Source organism: Balaenoptera acutorostrata, chromosome 2 (genome assembly GCF_949987535.1).
Source record: "Balaenoptera acutorostrata chromosome 2, mBalAcu1.1, whole genome shotgun sequence".
Taxonomy (NCBI): Eukaryota; Metazoa; Chordata; class Mammalia; order Artiodactyla; family Balaenopteridae; genus Balaenoptera; species Balaenoptera acutorostrata.
In genome coordinates, this window is record NC_080065.1 from 2,191,182 (window position 1) to 2,218,437 (window position 27,256).

General features: G+C 55.5%; 2 protein-coding genes across 9 annotated transcripts in view; one reads left to right on the top strand and one right to left on the bottom strand.

Moving 5' to 3' along the window:
- The first annotated feature begins 6,702 nt into the window (after positions 1-6,702).
- On the top strand, positions 6,703-12,171 carry LOC103016485 (voltage-dependent calcium channel gamma-like subunit). Of its 8 annotated transcripts, XM_057539986.1 has the most exons (6): positions 6,719-6,825; positions 7,480-7,877; positions 8,551-8,740; positions 9,205-9,412; positions 11,361-11,713; positions 11,795-12,171. In XM_057539986.1, exons 4-6 carry the CDS (start codon positions 9,302-9,304, stop codon positions 11,949-11,951), a joined length of 621 nt encoding a protein of 206 aa, XP_057395969.1. In that variant the 5' UTR covers positions 6,719-6,825; positions 7,480-7,877; positions 8,551-8,740; positions 9,205-9,301; the 3' UTR covers positions 11,952-12,171. The 8 variants fall into 8 exon arrangements, with proteins under 8 accessions (XP_057395972.1, XP_057395970.1, XP_057395969.1 ...); XM_057539984.1 differs by having other exon boundaries at positions 11,361-12,171; XM_057539985.1 differs by having other exon boundaries at positions 6,760-6,825; positions 7,480-7,499; positions 11,361-12,171.
- A 1,924-nt stretch (positions 12,172-14,095) lies between these two features.
- Positions 14,096-27,256, bottom strand: part of LOC103005092 (secretin receptor) — a 63,271-nt gene continuing 50,110 nt past the window's right edge. Inside the window, exons 8-13 of the mRNA XM_057539982.1 lie at positions 27,141-27,201; positions 25,573-25,642; positions 22,204-22,295; positions 20,306-20,432; positions 15,496-15,537; positions 14,096-14,426 (exon numbers count right to left, since the gene is read on the bottom strand). Of these exons, the coding sequence (XP_057395965.1) occupies positions 14,280-14,426; positions 15,496-15,537; positions 20,306-20,432; positions 22,204-22,295; positions 25,573-25,642; positions 27,141-27,201 (539 nt within the window). The 3' untranslated portion in view covers positions 14,096-14,279. The remainder of the gene's footprint in view (positions 14,427-15,495; positions 15,538-20,305; positions 20,433-22,203; positions 22,296-25,572; positions 25,643-27,140; positions 27,202-27,256) is intronic.

Below are 27,256 nucleotides of genomic sequence, written 5' to 3' on the forward strand. Positions count from 1 at the left end.
TTCATCCTTTTTTTACCTGAAATTGATTGACAATATTATGTTTAGCTTCAGGTCTACTGAGGGCTTATTTCTTGGTTCTCACTTGTGTTTGAGATGAGAAACTGTCAAGTAAATGCCCTTTGGACAAGCAAGGACAGCGTCTGCCTCTGGGACGCGTGTGTGAGCAGCTGCGGCTGTGCAGGTCCACACGTACACACACGCAGAGATGTCTTTGACTCACAACAGTTACCTATACAAGGAGCCGCCCTCACCCTCCACTTCGGAACCTGCACTGCTCTATGAGCAGTCACAAGCCAACCAACCTCCAAGGTCAAAATATCTTCTGTGAACCCAGAAGAGAAGAGGGTAGGGTGAGGAACTAAGGAAAGCAGAAAGCCTTTAGGATAGAGGTTTTCAACCTCAGCTGCAACTAAGCCAGCGCACCACAACTACTGAGCCTGCGCTCTAGAGCCTGCGAGCCACAACTACTGAGCCCGCAAGCCACAGCAACTGAAGCCCAAGCACCTAGAACCCGTGCTCCACAACAAGAGAAGCCACCGCAATGAGAAGCCTGTGCACCACAACGAAGAGTAACCCCCGCTCGCCACAACTAAGAGAAAGTCTGCGTGCAGCAAGGAAGACCCAACGCAGCCAAAAGTTAAAAATAAATAAATAAATTTTTTTAATTAAAAAAAAAATAAAGCAATAAGAAGCAATGAACCAGACCATTCAAACTTTCCTTACTGGGACCCACCTAAGAAATACGTTTCACTTTGCAACCTGTATCTATCTCTTTTTGAAAAAAAATTCATGAAACAACATTTACCCTAATTATGTTTGAGGCACTCTGATATTGCCTATTACATTGTATTTGTTTATTATAAATGGTGATTATGCCCCCGCCAAATTGATCTCACCAGCCGCTACTGGGACCCAACTTACCATGTGTAAAACACTGAATTAGATTTACACATACACCAACAGGGGTGGCCTCAAATCATGCTGTTGGGTGAGAATAGTAGGAAACAGAACAAGATTTATAGCATAATGCCACTTAGGAAAGCAAAAATCACACACACACACACACACATACAAGGATACACAATGGTTAAGGATATACATCAAACACATTAGAGGCGGTACCATTGGGGGAATGAAAAACGGAAAATAAACTCCAGGAGGATCTGGATGCAAGGATGCCCGCGTGCTGTGATCTGAGAATGGTTGGCTAGGCTCGGAACTGGGGTCCAACAAAACAAAAGACGGGGGGGTCATTTACTGGAAAAGTTTGAGAATCACATAAATATCCAGAAAATACATAGGAGCTGGAGAATGCCGCATTTAGAATTCTTGAAATGTATTTAAAAAATCAATTCATAAGGTCAGAGACAAAATATCATCCAGGGCAAAGTTGGAAGAGAGGAGGAAGGGTCCCCTCACCATCGACAAGGTGATACCAGATGAAAAGGAGGTGGTCGGCTTGGAGGCTGGCAAGGAGCAGGGTCCGAGAGGCCTGGCTGGTCAGTGCACCCCCGGCGCACTCCAGGGGCGGGGGCTCATGGCGGGGGCCACAATGACTCCAGGGAGGGGCTCTCTGTCGAATGTACGGCCCCTGCCTCATTGCTCTCTTGCCCAGAGCCCCTGCCGCCCAGGAGGCTGCCTGCCCCCAGCCCTTGGTTACAGCTTTTCTGGACCAGGATGGACCCCTAGCCCCAGAGTCACCAGTGCTCAGACCGTCTGCTTGCCTTTACACCCAGCAGCCTCGTTTTCCTGGACTAAGGAGATTCTCCTTCGGGAACCTGAACCCAGAAGGGGGAGACCATTGCCATCGGGGTGAGGGCTGCAGCAGGAGGGTCTGGAATCTGGGCAGGAGAGACTGGTCTGAGGAGCGGGGTGGGGGGGGGCAGAGTTACAGGGAACAAAAACTGGGGCCAGCCAGGAAGGCGGTGGTGGTAGCGTGGAAACAGACCCTGAAAGCATGGCTGGGTTATTTACCAGCACAACACAGAGCTGGGCTTATAAAGGGAAATCCTACGAGGGCCAGGCAGGCAACACAGAAGAGTGAACAGAACGGGGGGGCGGTAAGACTGGGGGCCCCCCAGAGCACAGCCCATGCAAAGGGCAGTCACCCAAAGTGGCCACTGCTCCCATGCAGAAAAGGGACCCTCGGGGTCCAAACTGTCTCATTTTCAAGAGAAGCCAATAAATCCAGAATTTAGTGTAAAACCTCCCAATTTATTTTATTTTAATTTTTTGGCCGCCCCGTGAGGCATGCGGGATCTTAACTCCCCAACCACGGATTGAACCTGTGGCCCCTGCAGTGGAAGCGCAGAGTCTTAACCACTGGACCGCCAGGGAAGTTCCAAACCTCCCAGTTTTTGAATTGACGACACTTTTTTGCTTTTAACATGTCTACAGACTGAGGTGGTTAAGTGGCCAGACTCCCAGACCCTGCTGGTTCAAGGCCCGGAGGCTCCCCACAGCCCACCCCTCCACTCCCCGTGGGGGACCATCCTTCCCTCCCTTATCACTCCTCTGGACCCTGTGACAGCATGTCTTCCTTGTAAACGTCAAAGCTAATACACGGGGTGGTGGGGTATTTCCTGGGCTTCCCCAGAGCCTAGGCAAAGCCCTGCCTAAAGTTTTTAACTTCTCTCGCCATCATTCCGTGCTCACCACCAATTCCTGGTGTCTAATTTTGCTTCCTGGACCCTTTGATCCGGCAGGTGGGGTGCCCTGATCAGGGAAGAGCACCGGCCCATTTTGGGAAGGGACGGGCTGGCAGTCTGCTCTATACAACTGCCCTGGGTGTGCCTGGTTAGGGGGACCATCCCCTAGAGACGCGGTGTCTCAGAGTGCGCTGACAAGTCCAGGGTCCACGCCTGCAAAGAAGGTGCTAGAAGTCTCCCCAACTCTGCCTGGAAATCTGCAGGTCCTGGCGCCCTGGAGGGGCCCCCATCTCAAGGACGGACTGGCCTGTAGAAAGGGAGACCCTACAGAAAGGCCACCCTCTGAGCCCACCTACATCCCTCCCCATCCTCTTCAGACAACGTGGGGGGAAGTTCTGATATGTGGGGGCGTTCAGGAAAGATGCCTGCATCCTGCTGCACTCGTTCCTCCCTTCAGCAGGTCAGTCCCCTTCCCCACCGCCCTTGCCCCCCTGGGGAACTGGTGCCCTGGGGCCCTCAGAGGCTGACACCCTCACTGGCAGCATAAACATGACACCTGCTACCCGCCTGGCCCAGAGGGAAGCGCTGTAAAGCCAAGCCCCAGGGCAGGCGGGGAAGCCCCTGGGCCACTATGATGCCTAAACAGGAGGTTGGAATGCAGGGCTAGAGCTTGAGGCAGAGGAGGCAAAGGGCAGGGGGAGGTCTGGCGTGGAGGGGATGGAACCGGCCTGGAATCAGGAAACCTTGAGGAGGGGGCTGGGAGAAGAGAAAGACCCAGTGGGTGAAGGCAGGGCGGTGGGGAGAAGGTGGGGAGGGGACGGGAAGGGGACAGGGAGAGGCAAGTGGGCTGGTCCACAACACGGAGGGACCAGAAGTCCAGGCTTCGGGCAGGCAGAGTTAGTCATCAGCTTTGAAACTGCCCAGTGAACTCGGCAGCTCCTAGCAGACTCCCCGTTATTGCCTCTGGGTCTCCCCATGTGTCTGCCCCAGCTCACCTCAGAGACCCCACACCCCAACGGCTCAAAGGAGAAAAACCCGGGGCAGGGGTCTCCCTAATGGTAGAGTGGAGCCTGCCTCAGCTAAGCTTCTCTGGGGTCAGGGGTCAGTGCCCACCCTGCACCAAGCAGTTGACACACTCACTGCCCCCGTGACCCTCGCAACACCCAAAGGATGCGTTTCCCCTTCTGACAGAAAACCAAGGCTCACGGAGGGGAAGTGATTCGCCCAGAATGCATCTGAGGCTGCTCCATCAATCAGCAAGCCGTATGGACCAGCCCCTGCTCTTAGAACTGGGCATGTGGGGGTGAGAGACAGGCCTAGCACTCAATTGTGTACTGTACTTTAGAGAGGGAAACGGACAAATAGAGAAGTTCAGCTAATGATCAAGAAAATACGAAGGCCCACAACATTGTAAATCAACTACATTTCAATAAATTTAAAAAAGAAAAAGAAAAAAAGAATGAATGAGACAATATATACAAAAAAAAAAAAAAGAAAGAAAGAAAACACGAAGGTAACAGGGTCAAGCGTGTGTGGGGTGCTACTCTGGCTGGCAAACTCAAGGGAGGCCCTTGAAGAGGTGACAGCCTGCCCAGCAGACCCCCAAGGAAGGCCTGTCACACAGAGGGAACCGTGAACACAGCAGCCCTGAGACTGGACAGAGCTTCCCGCCCAGGGCACAAGCGGGCACGTGCAGCTGGAGCTGAGGGCAGAGGGGTGGGCCTGCAGAGAGAGGGGATGGGAAACTGCAGGACAGAGGCTGAGAGTGGAGGCAGGGAGGCCCAGCAGGAGGCTCTTACGCAGGCCTCCACGTCAGAGGTGACGGGGCCTAGAACTGGGGAGAGGATGGTGCGGACCAGGGGTGCAAGGGAATAGAGAGAAGGAGGATGTGGGCCTGAACTGGGGAGGCTGGGGAGGAAGCAGAAATGAAGGGGAGGCAGATTTTGACCCTAAAACCCAAGCATCTTACCCCTGACGGGGACTTTGTCTTTTTCTCCTTTGTCGTCCCTCATTAGCCAGGACAGCGGGTACACAGTAGGTGTACAATTAACTCATTCATATATTCAATGAATATTTATTGAGCACCTACTATCGTGCCTGGCAAAGTCCCTGGCCTCTTGGATTTCACACTGTGGAGAGAGAGGGGGCGCGCGTGTGGTGATGGAGGGAGGGAGAAGAGAACGGAGGACCTTTGTTTCAGGTGCGGTGGTCACTGCAGGCTTCTCTCCCACCTCCTTGGGGGAGAGAGGCGGTGAGTCTTGGCCGGGAATATCTTGAAGAAGTGCACCTCAGGCAGAGGAAGCGGCAAGTACAAAGGCGCGGAGGTGGGAGGGTACTCACTGAGTCTGTTGATTCATTCACCGGTACCTGTGCCCTTGCCTTGGAACTTTCTAAGATCAGTGCCTGGGTCTTTCTCATCAGACAGCAGTGGTCGGAGGGCTGAGTGGGGGCCACGTCCTCCCTTTCTTTACGCAATTCCTCTTTCCCAGCACTGGCCAGGCCTAGAAGCAGGACAGGTGGAGGAGAAAAGGCAGAGACAGTCAAGCAAGAGGGTGGGTTCTGTGCTGTCCCGCCACTCACCCCCAGGCTGTTCCTGGTTTTAGCCCCTGAAGGTCCCACCCTGGCATTCCCCTCCCCCCCACCTCTGCCCCTGCCAGAGTCCCCCTGGCACTGGGAACCCCCTGCCCCTCACAACAGTCACTCCTGCTGAGTGGAGCGTCTGTCTCTCTCTGCCACACCCGCTCTGCTCAGCCCGGGCACCACGGAGGGACCTAGGGGAGCCCGGGAACCTACGGTGCAAATGAAGGGCCGGCCCAGGTGAACCCTAACCGCGCCGCCTGCAGTGCAAGGGCGGAGTCTTAACCACTGGACCGCCGAGGGAAGTCCCCCGGCTTTCTGAAGCTCATAAAATAACTGGAAGCGGACCATCACTTCCTCATTATCATTCCTAAGTCATTTCTGCTTCTCCAGCAATCTTGCTGACATGTCGCTCTAAATTCCACCGATTCAAGACTTTCTATTCTTACCAAGAAAGCGTAACAGGCAGCAGACCCCCAAACAGGCCTGACCACACACGGAACAAGGTGGGCGCTAGGTTAACGGACCTGACACGGTTTCTGCGGCAGCGACAGAATCAGATGAACCTCTGACAGGGAGATGCCCGGGATGGGGCGGGGGGTGGGGGGGCAGGAGCGTTAGGTGCCAGCTGAGAACGTCCCCGGGCAAAGTCACCGGGGAGCTGCCTGCCTGAAGGGGCCAAGTAACTTCCCTCACCCTGCTTCGCGACGGAGAAAGGGGACCTTGCTTCACCTAAGCGGCAACCCCCTCTCTGTTTATCAACAGCTGAGAAGGGCTGGCAGGGTCTCAGCTGGGATTTACCCTTCTTGGGGTGGGGACGTTGTGCGCTGCCCCCTTGAGAACTCAAGCCCCATCAAAAGTCCAGGAAGAACAATGACTTTTGTTTGGTCCTATTTGCCTTCTGGATGGTCCCTGGGGAGGCGAGGAGGCGAGCAGGGCTGTACGGCCCCCTTTGGGGGAGAGGAAAGGGACGCAGGAAAGACTGCCCGGGGGAGACACTCCGTTCACACTTACCGAGGCCTCGCAAGACCCCGCCCTTTCACAGGTAGCATCTCATTTACCGCCCGTGGCTCAGAGACGGAAACAAGAGCCCAGGATCACAACGGCCCAAGGTGGTGGAGCTGCAGAGCCCGGGCGCGCGCCTGCCGCCTGGACGCCGCCGCCTCCCCCGGACGCTCGGGCTGACCCGGCTCCTCGGCCCCGGGCCCTCGAGGAATCGGCGCCGCGGGCACAGCCGTGCCCTGAGACCGGGGAGCGACTCCGGGCCTGCAAGTCGGCCGAGTCAGCCCTCCCCCAGGCCCCGAGCCTCCCCTTCGGGCCGGGTCCTGGCCCCCACCCCCCCGGGGGCTCCTCCGGCGGCCCCGCTGACTCAGCACAAAGCGAGCCGCGGCGCGCGGGGAGGGGCCCGGCCCGACCAGCCGCCCGGGGGCAGCAGTTCCGCCCGCCCCTCCCCCGGCCCGCCCCGCCCCGCCCCGCCCCCGGGAAGAGGTCCAGAGTCGGGAGCCGCGGCCCCGGCAGAGCGGCGCTCGGGAGCCCCGAGGGAACCAGGCTGGAGCGCGCAGCCGAGCCCCGGCGCGGGATGACAGCCCTCGGCGTGCAGGTGGGCGAGAGCCCTGGGGGGGGGGGGGCGGGGAGGGGCCCGGCCGGGGTCCGGGGGGGGGTGGAATCCGCCCAGGGCGCGGGCCCCTCGAGGTCCTGCGGGCACCGAGGCTCCCAAACGGCTGGGGAGGAGTGTTGTGCTTCTCTTTGGGGTCCGCAGTGTCCATCCGTTAGGTGCACCAGAGGGGTCCCTCCTGTTAAAAGGGGGCGCGTCTGGGGCGGAGGATGGACGGAATCCACTCGAAAATGAGGCTCGCCTTGTCACACGAGGAAGCATCTCTGGGGAAGCCAGGACTTTCCTGGGCGGGGGCAGCAAGACCATCTCCCCTCCCGAAACTGATTTTGGGGGGCGGGCAAGGGGGTGGACTCGCTGGGGCACGCGGAAACCTCAGGACAGGCTGTAGAGAGGGGAGGGGCCCGCCTCGCAGAGATGGGGTTTCTCCTTAGAAGGATGCCAGGGGTCCATCCCCACGCCTACCCCCCGGGCGTGCGGCTCTCCGCTGCCCTGCGTCGAGCTTCCCTAGCGGACGCGTCCCGCCTCCTCACCTCCCGACTGGACGGTCTGGACGGTCAGAGCGGCCCGCAGACTCTGCCCGCAAGTGCTCGGCGCCCCGCAGCGCAGACTCCGGCTGATCCCAATGCGCCCACTTTGTAGATGCGGTGACCGAGGCTCAGGTGAAGTAACCCGCCCGTGGCGGCCAGCTCAGCGACAGAATCGAGTCGAACCAGACTTCTGGGCCCGAACAGGAGAGACTCCACCCATAGGCCGCGCCCCCAGCCCCTTGTGGCCGGGACACCGCAACCCTAGAGCCGGATGCAGCGAGTTCCTCTCGTGCTGGGCATAATCTGGGGTCCCGGCCGGGCCGCCTCCGGGACCGGCAGTGAGGAGGGTGGGAGCGGGTGCGGTCCCGCCTTCGGGAGCCGACGGCCCTGCGTGGGAGAGACGTGCACACCGGGATTTCGGAGCGGTTTGGGGGAAGCGAGTGCTAGACTAAGAGGCGAAGAAACTGCGGCAGGATTAACGGGGGCGGGGAGGGGCAGGAGAGTAGCCAGGTAAACAGACTTGACCTTTTAGTGAAAGAAGGGGGGCGGGGAAGATGAGGTAAAACCCTGGGGCGCTACTGCCGGCGGCGCGGGGCGGGGCGCTGTGCTGGCTTGAAAATCGCCGCTGATGCTAGGAGCACGTAACCGCCGGCCTGGGACTGTTCTAAGCAGTGGGGGTGCTTAGGTCTCGTTTCGGCTCCACCCGGGGGCCAGGAGGCAGGTACTGTTATCTTCAGGGGGTATGTAGCTCCCCGGAGGTCAAAGCGCTAAAAGGCAAGCAGGCCGGCTCCGGCGCCTCCCTGACCGGTGCCCTGCGGTCACGCAGGCGGAGCTTACTCTGCAGGAGGCTGTCGAAGAGATTTCCAGCTGAGGAGGAGGAGGGCCTGACCTGGGCCTGGGCTGAGCGGGCAAAGGGAAGGGGTGGCGGGGTGGGGGGGAGGGAAGCGCAGGGGCGCGGGGCGGGGGGTTGATGTGGAGAAAGCGTAGTGAGCAGCCCAGAGTGTCCACTACTTAGGGGTTGACGGGATCAGATGGGGTCCTGGGTTACAGAGGAGGACAAGACCTTGGCACTGGACTCAGTGGCCCAGGAGTGCCACGTGACACTGTTCTACAGGTCACTACTTAATCATTCGGGGCTCTGGATGAAAAAGGGAAATGCTTCCATTTTTCTTTTTTTTTTCAGTAGAGACAGTCCAGGCCCTAAGAGATTAAAGTGATTTGCCCAAGGTCACAGAGCTGGAGGCTGGTGGGTCAGGGGCAGGGCTAGACTGCCCTCATACCCTCTGGTCCACGGACCTTCCACTGACCACGCTGATGCCCAGCTGCCCTCCGGAAGAGGATTTCAGGCCCTGGATCACTGCAAGTTCACAGAGGTGCTGGCAGCCGGGGTGTGGGGCAGTGGTGAGGAATAAGGACTCCCAAGATACCTTATTATTGTTACTAATATTAATCAGGAACTGCTTCTGTGCTGGGCACCTTTATATACATGATCTCACTTAATCCTTGGGAGTTTTACTGGTGTCAGGGTTTGAATGATGCCCTCCTTTGGGGTGGGAGGGGGAAAACGACCTGATGTCAGCTGTCTTTTTCTGATCCCAGTGTGATGTCTGAGGGCCTGGAGATTAAAGTCCACTCTGTGTGCAGGACAGGTGGGGCTGAGGGTAGGATGGCATGTGCTTTTTCTCCAGACAGCGTGATGTCTGAAGTCAAAAGGCCTCTGGGTGCTGCGTTCTTGTGACTTGTTGCCTGCGTCTGGGGTTTTCCCATCCTAGAAACTTATCAACCTGCAGGGAGTTACATAACCTCCGGGTGCCTTCATGGCTACTCTTTCCTGCAGGGATCACTAACTCCTGCTACAAAATGCAACTGCGGAACCATAGATGAGAAAATAAGGGCCAAGGAGGTTAAGAAACCGCGCAAAGACAAACACCTTTATGGTTTGTAGTCCCAGAGGTTTCCAAGTTCCCTTGGTTTGTTTCTCAGTAGAGCCGTTTTTTCCTCATGAAATCCAGTACGGACTCTTAGATTCCCAGCGGCTCCAGCAGGTAAGAGGGACCTGCTGTGGGTTAAGTGAGGGGCCGGGAGCTGACCCCCTGCCCCCTGCTTTAGCACCTGGAGGCCTCCAGGAGACGAGGGGATGCGGTTTGAGAACCAGAGCCCAGACTCCCCGCCCGAGTGCTCTCTACAGCGCCCCAGGCTGCCTTTGTCTCTGGTCTGCGTCGGGTCCTGAGCCCTTGGGCGTCCCTCTGGCCGCTCCAGTCCTTCTCCTCACCACATACTGAGCCCCTCACACGAAGGCCCCAGTGGGTATTCATCGGTTGCGTGCATCCCCCCCACTACACATGATACAGCTGTCGGGCAGCTGTGCCAGGCTTTACTGTGATCTCGGTGAATGCTCTTGGGCTGGTCCCCTGACCTCTGTGTGAGTTTCCCTTTTTACATACCCTGCCCCCCCCACCCACATGGAGCATCTCCACCAGACTCAGGTTTAAGAGTGAGACAGGACCCTAACTAGGCAGAAGTGCTGAAAGCAAGCCGGATCCATAAGGATCCTGGGGCCTCCCGGGAGCGTGGCTCTGCTGTCTGCCCCTCACCGAGAGGGGCGGCCCAGACCGCCTCTGGAAGCCTCCACTTGCACGTGGCATAGGGCTCACCCCCAGAGTCCCCTTTCGGTTTGCTTTCTAGCAGTGATCGTCACGCATGAGCTGTGTGCTTTGCTTACCTCCCAAACTGGGGCGTGACCTGGGCTGCTTCCACACACACTCTAAAGGGCGTAATTTATGACTGGGCAGGAGATGGTTTAAAGGGAGCTTCAGATGGAAGTGACAGCGGCTGCAAACTCGACCTCGTGGCTCTTGAGCACGGCGCCGAGTGCTGGGGACACGGTCCTGCCCTCCCACTACGAATCAGACAGGAATGGAAAACTTGTCAGAACGGTTCCTGACGGAGAGTGACCGGAGGGGTCCGTTCTGGGTTGGGTGGGCAGGACAGACCCCTCCCAGGAGGCGATGTTTCAGCTGAGACATGAAGAATGGAGAAGGGGGGGGCAGCCGGGAGAAGAGCCTTTCAGGTGGAGGGACCAGTAGGTGTGAGGAGGAAAGTTCTAGGCTTGTCCTAGGCATGGCCAGGAGGATGCCCTGGGAGGGCTTGTGGGCCGTCTAAGGAGTTTTACCCTTTGAAGCATTCCTTTTGCTTCCGGGTTGGGGGTTGGGGACGGTGGCGTGGGGGTGTCCCGGGGCTGTGGGAAGGGACACCTCACTGGACGCGTGGCCCGGCTTGCCAGGAGAGAGGACAGGGTGTACTTTTGCAGGGCCGAGACCATAGGCTTCGAAGGGGAGCCTCAGGGACTCCCCCACCCAGAAACTTCTAGAACAGACAGTGGTGCCCCGTCCTGGGCGGAGTACAGGCTGAGCCAGACTGAAGGGCAAAGTGCAAATATCACTGCGCCCTGAAGAAAAGTGCTGAAAAAGCTGGGTGCAGATTAGAATGAAACTGGGGAAGACCAGGGGCCAGAAGAGGGAGCTATGTAACCTTCACTGATGTGCTAATAAAGTCTAGTGCAGTATTCTTGTTTTGCATACAAAGAAGCCAAGGCTGGCTGCTAGCTCAAGGTCACATCAGCCAAGCCAGACAGGTTTGCTGACTTCAGAATGGACTAAGATTTGCCTGTCAATACAATTTGGGTTTCTTACTCATTATAAAGATCATTAAAGAAAGGTCAGGAAACTCTTTGCCTGATTAATAACTGGATCCACAGGCAATGCTTATAGGTCTTGAATGGAGGACGGACGGGAAACAGGTAGGATGGGAGGAGGGTCCCCCCCCCCCCGCCCCACCAGGAGGTGGGTCTGTGCTGTGACTAAGGTGGGCTTCCCGGGCATCCTGGGAGACCGTGGCTGTCGGAAGCTACAAGGTGTGTTCTGGGTCTTCCCTGAGGAGGCTGGTGGGCTGTGGCGGGGGCCCTCCCTCATGCTGCCCCGTGCTGTCTTCCAGGCCCAGAAGTTGCTGGCCCAAAGGAGGTCCCGCCGGTCCTTCTCTGACCCCTCCATCCGGGCGCTCATTATCTTGTGCACCTCCCTGGCAGTGGTCCTCTCCTCCCTCTCCATCTGCGATGGCCACTGGCTCCTGGCCGACGACCGCCTCTTCGGGCTGTGGCACTTCTGCACCACCTCCAACCAGGCTGAGCTGCACTGCCTCCGAGACCTGAGGCAGGCCCATGTGCCCGGGCTAGCCTCGGGCATGGCTGTGGCCCGCAGCGTGGCCACCTTGGCCGTGGTGGTCGCCATCTTTGGCCTGGAGCTCCTCATGGTGTCCCAGGTGTCCGAGGACCCCCGCTCGTGGCACAGGTGGGCTGTGGGCTCCGCCCTCTTCCTCCTCGCGTTCATCCTCTCCTTCGGGGGCCTCCTGAGCTTCCTGACCCTCCTCAGGAACCAGGTCACGCTCATGGGCCTCACGCTGACGTTCTGGAGCGAGTTCACGGCCTCCTTCCTCTTCTTCCTGAGCGCCGTCAGCGGCCTCCACGTCAACAGCATCAGCCGTACTGACAGCGTCACGCACCCCTGGGGCCTGCCTGCAGAATTTTAGGCCCCCCTGCGAGGACACTGAGTTCTACCAGCAAGTGGGGTCACGATGGGACTTCTCCAACATGGGACATTCAAACTGCCGCCTCTTGGCCTTGGGGTGGTCGGGCCAGTGGCCTTTGCAGCCCAGAGGCCGGGTGGGTGCCTCCGAGCCAGCAGCTGCACCAGCTTAGCCACGTTATTAGGATGTTGATTTTACAAGAAGAAACATATTTTAAAACCTTTTCTTGAGTCCTTCCTGGGATGGGAATAGACGTGGAAGCAGCTCAGGGAACTGGTGCTCAGGCTGGCTGCACAGCCAAGTACATTTCACACCTGTTTTACTGACTCTGCCGGGATATGGGCTGTAGGGTCCCTGGGGCCTCCTGCGTTGCTAAAAGTGAATCATTCGTCAGCGAAGGGTGTCCAGTCAGTGCCTAGAACCTTCTTCACCAGCTCAAAGGGCCTTGTGCAAATTCCCTGCTTTAGCTTTGGTCATGTCAGGGAGGCAGCGTTCAGGGCTGCTGGGGTGTAGAAGCTTTTCAAACCGTTCGACTTTATTTGAGCCCTGCCCTTTGTCGGGGGTACCCCGTAATCCCTGGATAACCCCAGCTTCCAGCAGCTGGCTGTGCCTCGGGACTCTCCCTGTGAATCCCGCCTGAAGCCCTTCCAGGAGGGCCCGCCTGGCTTCTAATACTGTCCTCTCTGAGGTAAGCGTGTGCATCCATCTTTGGTAAGGGCCAGACAGCCTCAGGGTACCATTTTTATCCTAGAACACACTTCAAAGAGCACATATCTGGAGCTGCTGGACTCCAGGGGGTACTGGGGACTGGCCCAACCTCAGGTAATGATTAACAACCACCCTGGATGCAGAGGCCTGCAGGTGGAGGGGACCAGGAACCAGTGGAGATTTCCACCTTTGCTGGCCACTTTACATTTCTGTGCATCAAATTGGCCCCTGTCCAGTCCCTTTTCTGCCCAGTAGGTGGGTTTGTGGCCCTCAGCCCATTTCATTCTACACTAGCCCCATGCCCCTCCCCCACCTGATGAATTCAGGCCTTTCCTGGTTCATTCTGGCTGCCACTGATTGCATGGGGTTTTGGTCTCTGCCCTGCCAGGTCCTCTTTCTGGGCTGGACTGGGTGCCTCTACCTCTCCTGTGATTTTACTTTTTTTTTTTTAACTTTTTGATTCCAAGGTGTACAGAGTCCATGAAGGTCCCTGGAGAAAGCCCTGGAAAATGGGTGTCTGGCCTTCTCACCCCAGTAGCAGACTATAAGATGCAAAGGGGGTGACCCTGTCTGCAGGGGTGAGATGCAGAAGTTGTGGGCCAGGGCCACTTGTCCAGGGTCACCCAAAGCCAGGACTAGAGCTGGGCCCACCTACCAGCAAGATGCCCTCTTCTCTAGCCGCGGGGAGGGTCACCTCTGCTTCTGTCAAGAATGCTCTCCCCTGAGCACGCAGGCTTCGTTTTGTAAAAGGGTTCAAATACGTAGTCCTTTAACCCTCACATGGCTGGCAGGGAAGGAGTGCTAATAATTGAGGGAACTGAGATTCAGAGTACAGGGGGAGACTTAAAATCCCCAGTGGGGCGGGGAGACAAGCCCCTGTCCGCCCTTGCCCAGGAGCAGGGGAGACAGACAGCCTTGGAGGCTGGGGATTTGAAACCAGAAGCCCTGGACCGAGCTGCCACTTCCCTGCTGAGTGTCTTGGTCAAGTCACAGGACCTTGGTGAACCAGTTTCTCTTCTGTCAGTGGGACTCTGCCCCATTTCCTGCTGTACTGCAGATAGCTTAGCCGAAAGCAGGAAGAACGGGTGCCTCATCCCACGCTGGGGCGACTGAAAGGGCCGGGGCTCTCCTGGGCTCCCTGTGACTTGGCTGTCAGAAGGCTCTGGGGGAAGAGCGACCGGGTGGGTGAGTTGCGGTGAGGGGTGGGGAGGGTCCACCTAGGGCCGAGGGCCTCAATCTCCGCTAAGCTTGTCCCTGAAAACTGGAGCAGGGGGACCCAGGCAGCCCCATCCTCCAGGAAGTGGTGGGGGCGGCATCCTTCACCTGTGGCTCCCGGGCAAGAGGACTGACAAATACCAAGTCTCATCCCAGCTACCGTTTATTCCCCTGCCCCCTCCTGGGACCCCTGAAGTCTTCCCAGAAAACTCAACAGACCCAAATCCCAGGCCCTCTTCCTGCCCCAGGTCCCTTCGGTTCTGAGGAATTACCACCACACCCCCGCCCCGAGGCCCGGAGGAGGGGTGTTATAGTCACAGGAGCGAGCACACAGCATCTGGCAGGAAGATGGGCAGCAGTCAGCCCTCAGGACCTGTCTTGGCCTGTCTGGGTGGCCCTGCTCCAGCCTCAGATGACACTGGTCCTGCAGGTACCCCGGCTCTGCTCCGAGGGGCTGGCCTTGGTGCCGCTGCTGAAGGAGCCGAGGGCCACCGGGTGCAGTGGGAACTCACGCAGGTGCCACTGCCGCCACTTCTTCTGAACCTCCAGCTGCACCTGCCCCCAGAGACCAGCCGTCAGCCGGGAGGAAAGGATGACCCTGGCCCAGGGTCCTGCTCCCCTGGGGCCTCGGTCGGGCTCTGCCACTTCTGCCCAGCGGGCATGCCTTCCCCTCCTGCAGGCCGCTCAGATTTACCATCTCGACGTCCAGTAGGTATTGAGGGCCCCCTTTCCCTTGGGTCCTTTCACCTGCAATCTCCGCACACCTGTCCCGAAGAAGGGGGTTGTTCCACAGTCTCCAGATTGGTCACCTGGGGCAACTGGACACATCCCCATGAAGCCACCCAAGCTCGGAACTTATCTGGGGGCCAAAGGGCTGCTCTTTGGGAATTTCCTTCACAATCCCCAGCTGTAGCAGCAAAGCCTTTGAGGCCAGACTTGATGCTTGATTTTTGGAAAACATCAGAGGCTACTCCCATTCAAGTGGGGCAAACCAGATGATCAACAGTCACGGGAAGGCTTTACTTGTGTGCAACACCGTATCCAACTAATGTCAACTGCACGGCCTCTGTGCCAGGAACCTCACGTCCCGACGGTGCTCTGGGCAAGGGCAGAGACCTCCAGCTAGGGGTGCAGCCCCCCGCCCTGCCAGGAGTCACACTCTCTGGAGGTCTCAGAGGACGGAGCAGCAAACGTTTCACCTGAGTCACTCGTTTTACAGATGAGAGGCCTGAGGCCCAGAGCAGGGCCGTGACCGACATCACCCATCAAGCAAGCAGTCAGCAGCCGCGGTTAGGGCTGGGGTGCCTGCACTTTCCTCCATTTCCTGAACTTGCCCAAGGATAAGAATCACCTGGGGTGCTAGTTAAGACATTCTCAGCCTCCAGCCCAGAGTGACGGGACCTATTTTTGCTGGTTTAGAAACAGGGCAGGACCCAGTGGTTGTTTTAACAAGGCCTGCAGGTGACCCTGGGGCTCCCATGAGGTAAGCCCAGACTCCTGGAAGACAGACCCAAGCCAGGAGGGCCCGGCCTCCCCCACCAACGCCACACCCCACTCCCCACCACCCCTTCCAGGTACGGCTGTGAGGGAGCTCCCCTGCACCCCGGCAGCCCAGGACACTCACCTCCCCATTGAGGAAGCAGTAGAGAACGGCCACCACCAGGCCCTGCGGAAGAAGCCGGGCAACGGGATGAGTGCGGGCCCAGCACCCAGCCTCCTACCCACCTGGGGCCCTTTCCTCACCAGCCCCAGCTCACTGCTCCCCACAGCTGTTCCAGAGCCTCCCCGCGCCTCTCCCCCTCCAGGGGAAGCGGAGGCTTCCTCTTCCGGCCCTCAGTGCCCCAGCTGTGCTGGCATCACCCACACAGACTGACGCGCTTGGGGGCAAGGACCTCCCCCGTGTCCAGGGAGGGGCCCTGCACCAGGGCCGTGCCAGTTACGTTAAGTGGAGGCCACAGGGACCAGGCAGGTCACCGGAATTAGCGAGGCGGGCCACCTGGGAGAAGCAGCAACAACGGCACCTGAGCCATGCCCATCTGGCCCGGAGCTGAGCGGGTGGGGCAGCCCATGGGAGCCCCTGGGCCTGGGTGGGCTCATCTGCAAGACGAGCTGGAAATCTGGAGAGGTCTAAACAGGGCCAGCTACTCACGTTGAAAGACAAATGTGTGGCCGTGTGGTCAGAACAGCTGGCGTGCAGGTCGCAGGCAGGTACCGGCCAGCCAACAGTGGGGCGTGAGCCCCCCTCACGTCCAGGTCAGAGGCCTCAGGGCTACGTATGCTTTAGGTTCCCTGGGACGGTGGGGGTCTGTGCCTATCAGGGCCCTCCCCCGCTAGCATCCGGAGCTCCTCTCTTCCCAGCGGTACCCCCGGAGTCCTGGCGTGGAGCCTGCCAGGCGGGGCTGCGGGCGGAGATGTGGGACCTGAGCTGAAGAGGCCTGCGTGGAACCGTGAGCTACGAGCAGGGTCTCGCAGTCGGGATGCCCTGCTCACCTCAGGGCCCTCCGAGGGCCGGCCTGTCCTTCCTAACAAGCCCCTGCCCTCAGGCTTCCCACAGAGGCCCAGGTGCCACAGCCCTGACCGCGGGTGGCCCAGCCCCTCCCCCCAGTGCCAGCCAGGCCTGCCCCTGGCTGCTTATGACATGGACAGGACCCCAAAGAGGGGTGAACCTGCCTGTTTATGGTGGGCTTCATCCACACGACTGCTCAGGAGTCCTGGTGTTTTTTTGTTTTGTTTTGTTTTTTAATTTTAGTTTTTTTTTTATTTTTGGCTGCATTGGGTCTTCGTTGCTGCGCGCGGGCTTTTCTCTAGTTGTGGCGAGCGGGGGCTACTCATCGTTGCAGTGCGCGGGCTTCTCATTGCTGTTGCTTCTCTTGTTGCAGAGCACGGGCTCTAGGCACACGAGCTTCAGTAGTTGTGGCACTCGGGCTCAGTAGTTGTGGCGCACGGGCTTAGTTGCTCCACGGCATGTGGGATGATCTTCCCAGACCAGCGCTCAAACCCGTGTCTCCTGCATTGGCAGGCGGATTCAGAACCACTGCGCCACCAGGGAAGCCCAGTCCTGGCGTTTTAACAAGAGTTACAAACTAGAAGGATCTGCTCTAAGAGTCTCAGGTGTGGTTGATGCCACAGGGAACGGGGACCAGGGGGGTGGGGCAGGAACACGGACTCAAGGCAGCAGTTTTCAAGTTTTGCCACACATAAGAATCACCTGGGAGCTCTGGCCCAGGGTGCAATCTGTGCCCCAACTCCGAATGTCTGGGGTGAAACCATCAGCAGCTCTGAAAGATGGTTCGAAGGGGCACCATTGATTAGGAGCCGCTGTCAGAGGGTGTGAAAGTCGGGCTTTGAAATAAACGAGAGCTGGGTTTGGGGCGCAGCTTAGCCTGTGTAATATTGGGCTTCTGGGTTCCAGGTGCTTCATTCAATCCTTGCAGAGCCCTAGGAGGTGGGTGGGGAGGACCCCCGCTTCACAGGTGAGGGACTGAGTCCCGGGTCGGCAGGCCAGGAGCTGGTGGTCAGGCTGCTGCCACCTCACTGGACCAGGGCTGCCGCAGCCTCAAAGGTCCGGAGACACAGTCTCACTGTTGAGGTGGGGGTAGCCCCGGGTGAGGGCCGGTTAGACGTGCCCCAGGTACGCAGAGGGCGGCCTGCCTCAGCCAGCAAGCTTCAGAAATTCCACGGTTTGTATACAGTCATTAAGAATATGCAGTCTTGGACCTCCCTGGTGGCGCAGTAGTTGAGAATTGGCCTGCCAATTCAGGGGACACGGGTTCGAGCCCTGGTCCGCGAAGATCCCACATGCCGTGGAGCAACTAAGCCCGTGCGCCACAACTACTGAGCCCGCGAGCCACAACTACGGAAGCCTGCACGCCTAAAGCCCGTGCTCCACAACAAGAGAAGCCACAGCCATAAGCCCGCGCACCACAACGAAGAGTAGCCCCCGCTCACCGCAACTAGAGAAAGCCCGCGTGCAGCAACGAAGACCCAACACAGCCAAAAATAAATAAAAATTAAAAAAAAAAAAGAATATGCAGTCTTTGAAGAATTTTAATGACCTGGAGAAACGTTCATTATGGAATGATAAAGAATTAAACAGAACAAGGAGGATATAAAAGCCACACGTCCTGATCTCAATTTTGTGTATGTGTGCGTGTCTTCTTGGATAGAAAAGAGACAGAAGTAAACACACTGACATTTTAACAGAGGTCATTATATCGGGTTATGAGATTATCGATGGATTTTCCTTTTTCTTTTAACTTTTCCTTATTTTCCAAATTTTCCTCAATTAGCAAGTATTTCTACAATTAGGAGGAGCTAATAAACTTTCATTTTTAGAAATATATGACAGGGATCATAGCATTATGGTTCTGTGTGTGTTCTTTAAGCTCTCGTCTTTTAGAAATACATGCTAAAATATTTACGTTTGAAATACAACGATGGCTTGGGGTTGCCTAAAATGATGTGGGTGACGGCAGAGGTGAAACAGGACAGGCCACGACAGGGTTAGGGCCACACGGAGGTTCGTTATATCGTCCACTTCACTTTTGTATTATGGAAAAATTTTTCCATAATACAAAATTTAAAAAATATGCATACAGTATAAATGTATAATATATAATAAAATGACATCTATGTTTGTATTTGAACAGTGGTTCTTTTTTTAAAAAAAGTCTTAAAGATCCTTTTTCTCTGTAAACATTTCAATGGGAACATTTAGGCAAGTGCTTTTGGTTTCCTCCTAACAAGCATTTCCCGAGGGGAGCCGAACGGCCTTCAGGAGCAGTCTGCAGCCCCAGCCGCAAGCCCAGCTCCAGAGACAGGAAGTCCCCACCCACGCAGGATGACACCTGGGTCTCCAGGTCCTCAGCGGGGTCACTACCCACTTCTGTTGGCCAGGTCATGACCTTCCACCCGTCTGGACCTGGACCCCCCACCTGCTAAACGGGCCACGGTGAGCCCAGCCTCCCGCACGTTATGTGGAAGCTTCCTGGCCCAGAGCAAAAGATCACGGATTACACAAGAGACTAGGTGCTCTGCGGGTCTGGGGTGCTGGCCGGGGTCTCTGGGCAGAGAAGGGGCTCAGAGGGAGCAAAGGGGACAGCCCTGGGGTGGGGGTCTGAAGGCGTGGGTTAGGGCCAGACCCCACTCAGGAATGTGTTCCCAGTGATGCGTCCTCCCTGGAAGTGAGCTGTGACAGGAGGACCACCCTGGGCACACCTGTCCTGAACAGAACTCCAGGAATGAGGGCGGCGTTGAGCCCCGCCCCAAGGCCGAGGCCTGCCCAGGTGAGGAAGACTGTGGGATGGTCAGTGTTGTTGAAGACAGGCTGGCTTCTTCCGGAAAACCCACTGGGAGAAAGTTCTCTCAGGCCGTTCCCTAGGGACTAGCCTGCTTTCATCTAAATCTTGAAAGAGTGTGTTTCTGTCTTTGCTTTGGCTACTGGGAAGCTCCAAACCAAATTTATGACACACCTCTCCCACCTTCAGAAAACTTGATCAAATTTGTTTCTGTGTATGAACTCAGTTTTGGCTTTATTTTCTTTATTCACTGATCCCTCATCTACTTATTTTTTGTCCTTTGTATGTTTTCCCTGAAAGCTACATCATATTATTTTTGGAAGGAGATAGTTATGAGTAAATAAACAAATAACACTGTGAAGTTTGGGATTCATGTTAAAAGCCCCTTCTGTCCAAACAGGTTTACTATATTTTTTAACTTCGCAACATCTTGTTGAATTAGAAGGTAGGTGGTTTCTCCCCCACCCCCTTTGTTTTCTTTTTTTAAAGTTGGCTTTTATTTTTAGTAAATTGTGTATGTAATTGGTTTCAAAGAGTCAAATGTCTCTTGTCACAAAAAAAAGAAACGAAAAAACAGTAAGCTGCTGACACCCCTGCCCCATTTCCTGTTCTCAGAGGCAGCGACTTGGAACTCTCTTGACTGATTCTGAGTTATAATGCGGATGTTGCTACTTCTGAATTTTTCAGCTTGGGGCGGTTTTTATGGACTTCCCAGTGTGGAGAGGAGGCTATCCTTCTTTCGCACAGCCTTCCACCCCCCGCCCACTCCCCCACTACACTCATCTTCCTGTCCTACTCCTTGATGGCTGAGCCCGAGCCCTCGGTGCTTACATTATTTTGACTCTAATTACCGAGACTTGTGCGATCGTGTGTGCTGGGCTACGTTCCCTTCGTCTTCCCTGGAGTCAGTCTCTCTCTCCTTACTTGCATCTCCCACCCCCGCGTGACTGGTGGGGAGCTTGGGTCCCACTGAGGGTCACGCAGCACGGTGAGGTCCTGCCCCTGCGTCTCGTGGGTCTCTGCCAAATGAGGCATCCCTCTGCCTCCGGGAAGACCTGGCTTTTGGCCTCTCCACTTTTCTCTCAGGAGAGAGAGAACACTTCTTCCCACCGTGAAGCCACAGCCCCTGGAGCTTACCTGGAAGGAGCCAAGGGCCAATTCAAAGAACAGCTGCATCTCCATGGCATCCTCCGGGGAGAAGGCAAAGACTATGTAGTGGACTCCGAAGAGGGGGACCAGCAGGAGGGTGGACTTGGCCAGGCGCCTGAGGACACAGAGGCGCTGCGGTCTCGGGCCCCTCCACACCCAGGGGCACCCCCATCTCGCCTGACTGCAGGAGGCTTTGCAGCAGTGTCCCCGCCGCTTGTTTGTTTTTACTTCCGTTTCGGAAAATCTCCAGCTCCCACGCACCCGTCACCCGGATTCAATACTTATCAGTCCACGGCCAGTCCCCAAATTTCTGTTCATGCGCCCTATCAGTAAAACGCTTTGAACCCATACCCACATGAATAACTTTATTGATTTATAACGTATCTGCATGTACTACTATCACGCTGTGTCTTATGTATTATTAGCAAAACCAGCATTCTCATTTGTTTGATAATAAATATCTGTAAGGAGAAGCTCTTTTGTTTTCTTCCCAGGTTAGGGTGGCCAAATTTAGCAAACAAAAATACAGGATACCCAGTTCAATTTGAATTTCAGATAAACAATGGATAGTGTTTTTTTTGGTGTAAGTACTAAAAAACTATTTGTTGTTTATCCAAAATTCAAATTAAACTGGGCATCCTGTATTTTATCTGGCAACTCTGTCCTGGATCCCCAGCTGCCCCCTACTTTGGAGCCACTACTCTAGTGACATCCTGGGGAATCTGTCACCCAGTAATCCAGGCCTCTGCCAGATTCTCAAAACTCAGATCATGACAGAGAAAGCCTCTGTTGGACACTGATTTGTCTTCAACATTTGTCATGGGCTGAACTGTGTTTCCCCAGAATTTTAAGTTGAAGGTCTAACTAAGCCCCAGTACCTCAGAATGTGACTGTACTTGCAGACAGGGACCAGTTTAAATGAGACCATCAGGGTGGGACCGTAGTCCAACCAACTGGTGTCCTTGTAAGAAGAGACACCAGGGATGCAGGTGCACAGAGAAAGGCCACGTGAGGACCCAGTGAGAAGGCGGCCGTTTACAAGCCAAGGAGACAGACCTCAGGAGAAACCAAACCTGCCAACACCTTGATCTTGGACTTCCAGCCTCCAGAACTGTGAGTAAATAAACTTCTCTTATTTAAGCCAGCCAATCTGTGGTATCTTATTGTGGCAGGCTGTGCAGACTAACACAGCATCTTTCTTGAACATCTTAAAGGTTTTAAAGTACTTTTGGATCACATTATCTTGAAAATCTGGTGAAAGCTAAGGTCTGGTGAAAGCTAAGGTCTAGTGAAAGCTGGAAAATACAGTCGACCCTCGGCATCCACGGGGATTGGTTCCAGACCCTCCGCAGACACCAAAATCCTTGGATGCTCAAGGCGTTTATATAAAATGGGGTAGTATTTGCATATAACCTACGCACATTTCCCCATATATTTAAATCATCTTTAGATTACGTATAATACCTCCTACAATGAAAATGTTTTGATTGGGAATTTTTTTTCCCAAATATTTTCAATCTGCAATCCAAGGTTGGCTGAATCCTCAGATGCAAAACCCACAGACAAGGAGGGCCACTGTCCCTGTAAAGATTTGAATTTAGGTCCTCGAAGCCCACTCTCTGACTCCCTAGCCTTGTCCCAAGGGTAAGATCTCTGCCTCCAGGGACCCTGCTTAGATTTCTCTTCTCCCCACCCCCAGGGCTGGGTCTCAGGGTCACATGGACCCACTCTCCCTTCCCCTGGTCCACTGTAAACCCCCAGGCCCCGGCTTTTCCTTTTCCTCCACCTCCAACAGTGCCCAGCACCAGCTGGGTACACGATAGGTGCCCAGGAAATGCCTGCTGACTGACTGAGCGAGCGTGCCTAGGTCTTGGCCCTCCACTTACGTATAGTGGTTCCCTTCACTTCCTCTTGTTTCTTGAGTTCTAAGTTTCCTCATCAGGATCCTTAGGATGTTTATAAAAAGGATGAAATTAATCTGTAAAACACAAGGCAGAGGTGGGGCTAAGGGTGATCTGCGCTCCCAGCACGACCCCCCCGGCCCTGGCCCCCGGGCAGGGAAGGCGCTGCAGGCCACACCAGGACAGCTCAGCTCGCCACTCCCTCTGCCACCCGCAGACCTTCCGGGGGCTGGGCAGTGTGCTGCTGAAACACACCGTCTGGGCAGGGACGGCTGCCACAGCACCGCCCCCTGCCCCTGGGATTCAGGAGCTCTGAGGTCTGCTCAGCTGCAGCATGGATTACTCACACTTGGAATGCGTTGGAATCTTGTTAAAAGGCAGACCTGGAGTGGGCCTGAGATTCTGCATTTCTAGCAAGCTCCAGGGAATGAATGCCAAAGCGGGTCCTTGGACTACGCTTTGAGTAGCAAAGGCTTTATAGCAGAGGTTCTCAAAGTTTAAGGTGCAGATTGCTGGGCTCCACCCCCAAGGTTATGGTTTAGTAAATGCAAATTAGATTTGCTTTTTTTTTTTGGCCACACCACATGGCTTGCAGGATCTTAGTTTCGCAACCAAGCCCTCAGCAGTGAAAGCACGGAGTCCTAACCACTGGACCACCAGGGAATTCCCAAGATTTGCATTTTTAACAAGCTCCCAGGTGAAGCTGCTGGTCTGGGGACCACACGTTGAGAACCACTGCTTTGGAGACTCACAGAATCTCTGCAGGTCAATCGCCAGCTCCAGGAAGCCTTCTTATACCTCCTTTTCCTGATTCACTGTAGTTAGGGATGACGCTACTCGTAAGAGCACTTGAAATACTTGAAAGGGGCCAAACGCAAGCATCTGTGTGCGTCCACTGATCACCAGTTCAATCCTCACTTTCTAAAGGACAGGAACGCAGTCTATTTCTTTCAGTGTCCCCTTCCCCAACTCCAGTGCCCAGTGCCAGCAACACCATGAAGCTGCCTGTGCGTCGGCCCCTCTCCTCCCCTCCCCCACCAGCTCTAGACCATTTTGCAGAAGCAGGATCAGTGGAGCTGACTGGCTGGGCCCCCTCATTGTTCAGACAAGTAGCCTGGGGCCTGTGGACGCTGGCCAGAAGACACAGGATTAGCGGCCTGTCTGGGACCCCAGCCCAGCGCCCCTGCTTCAGGACACTTCTCAGCTCGCTGTTTGTGCATCTTGCTCTACGCCGTGCGCGGTGTAAACTAACAAAGGCTCTTTTATCTTATTTCATTTTTTGCCTTTGAATTGTATTTCATTTAATAGGGAGAACTTGAAAGCAAGAGGGAAAATCTTAACTATCCCAAGGATGAGTCTTAAATAGTGGAATTCTAGGCCCCGTGACAGGCTGGTAGGGAGAAACTTTGCATCAGTAGTGCCCACCCAACATCCGTCAGTCACTAGAGAGACTACAGTCTAGTGAAAGCAGCCTGGGCCCTGGGGCTCTCGCGGGCTGGGCTGTCCAAGCCCCACAATTACAGCAGGGAAACTGGCTCGGTGTTATGCAGCAGCAGCACATCAGCTGGTCAAATAATTTCAAATGACGTGGGAAAGATGACATCTATTGCTAAGTGAAAAAAACAAACTAGGACACAAAACTATATTAAGCATTTTTGAAAAAGTACATGTGCTCAAAGAAAAAAATAGGAAGGAAAAGCACATGATCACAATGTGCATCTAGGCACTAAAAATATGGGTGATTTTATTCCCTTTTTAAAAATACATTTTGTATTTTCCAATTTTTTACATGAATTCCATTATTATTATTTTAGAAATGACAATATATTTTGATTTTTCAGAAAAACAAGTACATTCTTATTAAAACATAGTTAGTGATAGAGTCAATATTTTTCCACCACATTATCAACCTAATAAAAAAGGTTCTGACATTATCTAAATGTGACAAGCTGACAAAAAACAACTTTTGGTAAATAATAGCAGATTTCATTATACTGTTTTCAGCGTATTGACTGTAGTAGGAAATGAAAGCTTAGTATCTTTCATTATCCCTTAAGCTTCAATTTAGTCAGATTATAAAACACTATGCTAAGGTTAGCAAGTAAAAATGATAATCAAATTATTTGTTACCATAAAATGACTTTGGGTAGCAGTGTCTTAGGGGAGCAAAAGTAAAGCCTTGTTTAAAGTACCAGACACTCCCTGCGCTAGCAGTACAGCCTGCATTACCACCGTGTCAGACAGCCCCTTCCCTGAGTGGTTCCGGATTAATGAACGGCCCTCGCACCTGCTAAGAGAAGCCGAAATAGGAAGTCGCTGTGCTCTCCTGAGCTACTCAGTGGCCTAACGCGGCTGCCACTCGGATTTCGCCACAATTTCCAGCTCTCCTACTGCAAGTCGAGATGGTAGGCAGCATCAAATAAAATTCTGTTATTTTTGAAAAGAGAAAGGTGGTGGTCACGGATGGCCCCGGGAGGCGAGCCCTTCAGCCATCAGCAGAGGAGGGGGCTGCTGCCCTGTGCTGCCCTCCTGTGAGCCCAGGAGGGGCACGCCCTGTCACCTGGCTCTGCAGCCTTGGCGCTCCTCTGAGCCTGTGCACATTACTTCCGGAGAGGGGCTGCCCCAGTGTGCCCCCCGCCCCACGTGTCTTTCTTGTTCTTATCCAGGCCCACAGGCTCAGCTAAGGGCCTCTGGATTGCAGAGCACAATCACCTGGGAACTTAAAACCAAGACGAGCCCCCAGGCCCCTCCCCAGGACAAGGAGACCCTGCACCTCTGCTATCACTGTTTTTACAAAGCTCCCAGGTTGAGAGTCCAGCCAGGGTCGAGACCCCTGAGCTCCCCTGTCCACGAGTCCCTCCTGAGTCTCTCCGCTGGGGCCACCCCTCCGGGCCTGTCCCCGTCACAGCACCACAGGGGCCCAAGGCCAGTCTGGCACTTGGCTTTCCCCAGGTGCAACCCCCCTCCTGTGATCCCAGCTCAGCGAGCCTGCCCACTTTAACCAGAGAACACCGAGAAAACGATCAAGCGCCAGTGCTCTGCACCAGGGGAGGGGGAATCTCAGGCCAGCCTGAGCCAGATCGGGGAAGGAGCTCTGCTCGCCACACCGCAGCTGCCACCGTGGACCAGGCGAAGGCAAGCTCTCGCCACCTGCCTCACTGCCCTCCCATCCACCGGTCTCTAGGGGCGGAGCTCCCAGACCCTCCTGCCACTGCCCAGCCCCCGGAAGGTCTGGTTTATCCCTCCGCACACCCAGAGGCAGCAATGCTGGCCTTGCCCTGGCCCTCTGCCCTGCAAGCCGGTCCTGTTTTGGTCTCTCCCGCTGGAGCCCAGCTCAGGGGGACGGCCACTTACCAGGACGGAGACGATCACAGGCCCTCGAATGACCCACCAGATGGACGCGTTGGCATTGATGTCCCAGCACCTAGGCAGGGAGAGCCAGGCATCACAAGGAGTGGGGAGCTGGCTGACCAGAAGAGACTAGTTCTCTGACGTCCCCTTTGCGGGAAGGACCCACACTGTGGTCCTGACCCCGGAGGCTGTGTGCTCAGCACCCTGAGAACTGACCATCCTCTGCGGCCCAGGAGCACTGCCGGGGCCAAGGGAGCATCTGGGAGCAGAAGCGTGGGGACCTGAGATGGAAGATTCTGGGCCCCAAAGCCAGCACGCTGTCAGATGCATCGGGGAGCATGGTGGCTGGGCAGCTGACCTCAGGGAGTGAAGTGTCCGGGTGACTGACGTGTGACCTCGGCCCCGGGGACATCAGGCACAGGGGCACTTGGCAACTGGAGAGCCTGTGCTTGGTCTAAGGCGGCCACAACTCTGTCCAGCTCATTTTTGCCACGAGGGCACATAGGAAATGTTGACAGAACTTTCCATTTGTTCTAAAGAAGCTGAAAATCCAGACTTTTTTTTAAGGGAATTTATCCAATCAAAAGGATTATTTGGGGGGCTTCCCTGGTGGCACAATGGTTAAGAATCCGCCTGCCAATGCAGGGGACACGGGTTCGAGCCCTGGTCCAGGAAGACCCCACATGCCGTGGAGCAATGAAGCCCATGCGCCACAACTACTGAGCCTGTGCTCTAGAGCCCACGAGCCACAACTACTGAGCCCACGTGCCACAACTACTGAGCCTGCGAGCCTAGAGCCCGTGCTCTGCAACAAGAGAAGCCACCGCAATGAGAAGCCCACGCACCGCAACGAAGAGTAGCCCATGCTCGCCGCAACTAGAGAAAGCCTGCACGCAGCAACGAAGACCCAACGCAGCCAAAAATAAATAATAAAATAGATACAACATTAAAGAGATAAAAAATGTTTAAAAAAAAAGAAGGATTATTTTGGAGTGAATTGGACTGCAAGACGCATGCATGCCTCGTCTGCCCTCGTCCACTCTCCGGCCTGGCTGTGTCATTACACTGATGACACACGGCCTCCCTACCCCTCGGCCCGGCTGCCGCACCTCCTCTCAGGCGTCTTCCATGCTTTCCTTCCACGAGCCCGCTTCCAGGAACCCCCGGGCTTACCCTGTCCCTGAGCCCAAGTCTTTGGAGAACGAGACTAGAGCTCTTGGTGCCCGTCAGGGCTATAAGGCTGCTCTCCTGCTCTCCTGGGCCTGCGGGACTCACACACTCGTGTCGGAGGAGGGAGCTGCCAGGAGAGGAAGAGCTGGGCTGGCCCTTAGAGCAGCTGCCAGTGTTTCACAGCTCTCGTCGGGTACCTGACCCAACCACAGAGTGGCTGGGCTGGCCAACCCCAGGAGGGCTGGGCATTTGGCAGCCTGCGCTGCAGAGAGCTCACCTGTGGCCCAGGCCTGAGACACAGGCCTCTCCTAGGTAACAGCTCCAAAGAAGGAGCCATCCTGCTGGAAGCGCTGGACAAGATAAAATATACCCTCGTTACCTCCCTCCGTCCACCAGCTTACCCGACATCTTCCAGAAAGTGTCTGGTGACAGCCCACAAAGCAACAAAAATCGCTGGGGAACCTGAGGGTTAAAAATAAAGGGGGGGGCACAAAGGAGAGGACTCAATTTTCAGCAC

Coding starts and splice junctions, on each gene's coding strand:
- LOC103016485 (XM_057539984.1), top strand. CDS start 9,302: ATGGTTTGTAGTCCCAGAGGTTTCCAAGTTCCCTTGGTTTGTTTCTCA. Junction 9,413..11,360: donor ATTCCCAGCGGCTCCAGCAG/GTAAGAGGGACC, acceptor GCTGTCTTCCAG/GCCCAGAAGTTGCTGGCCCA.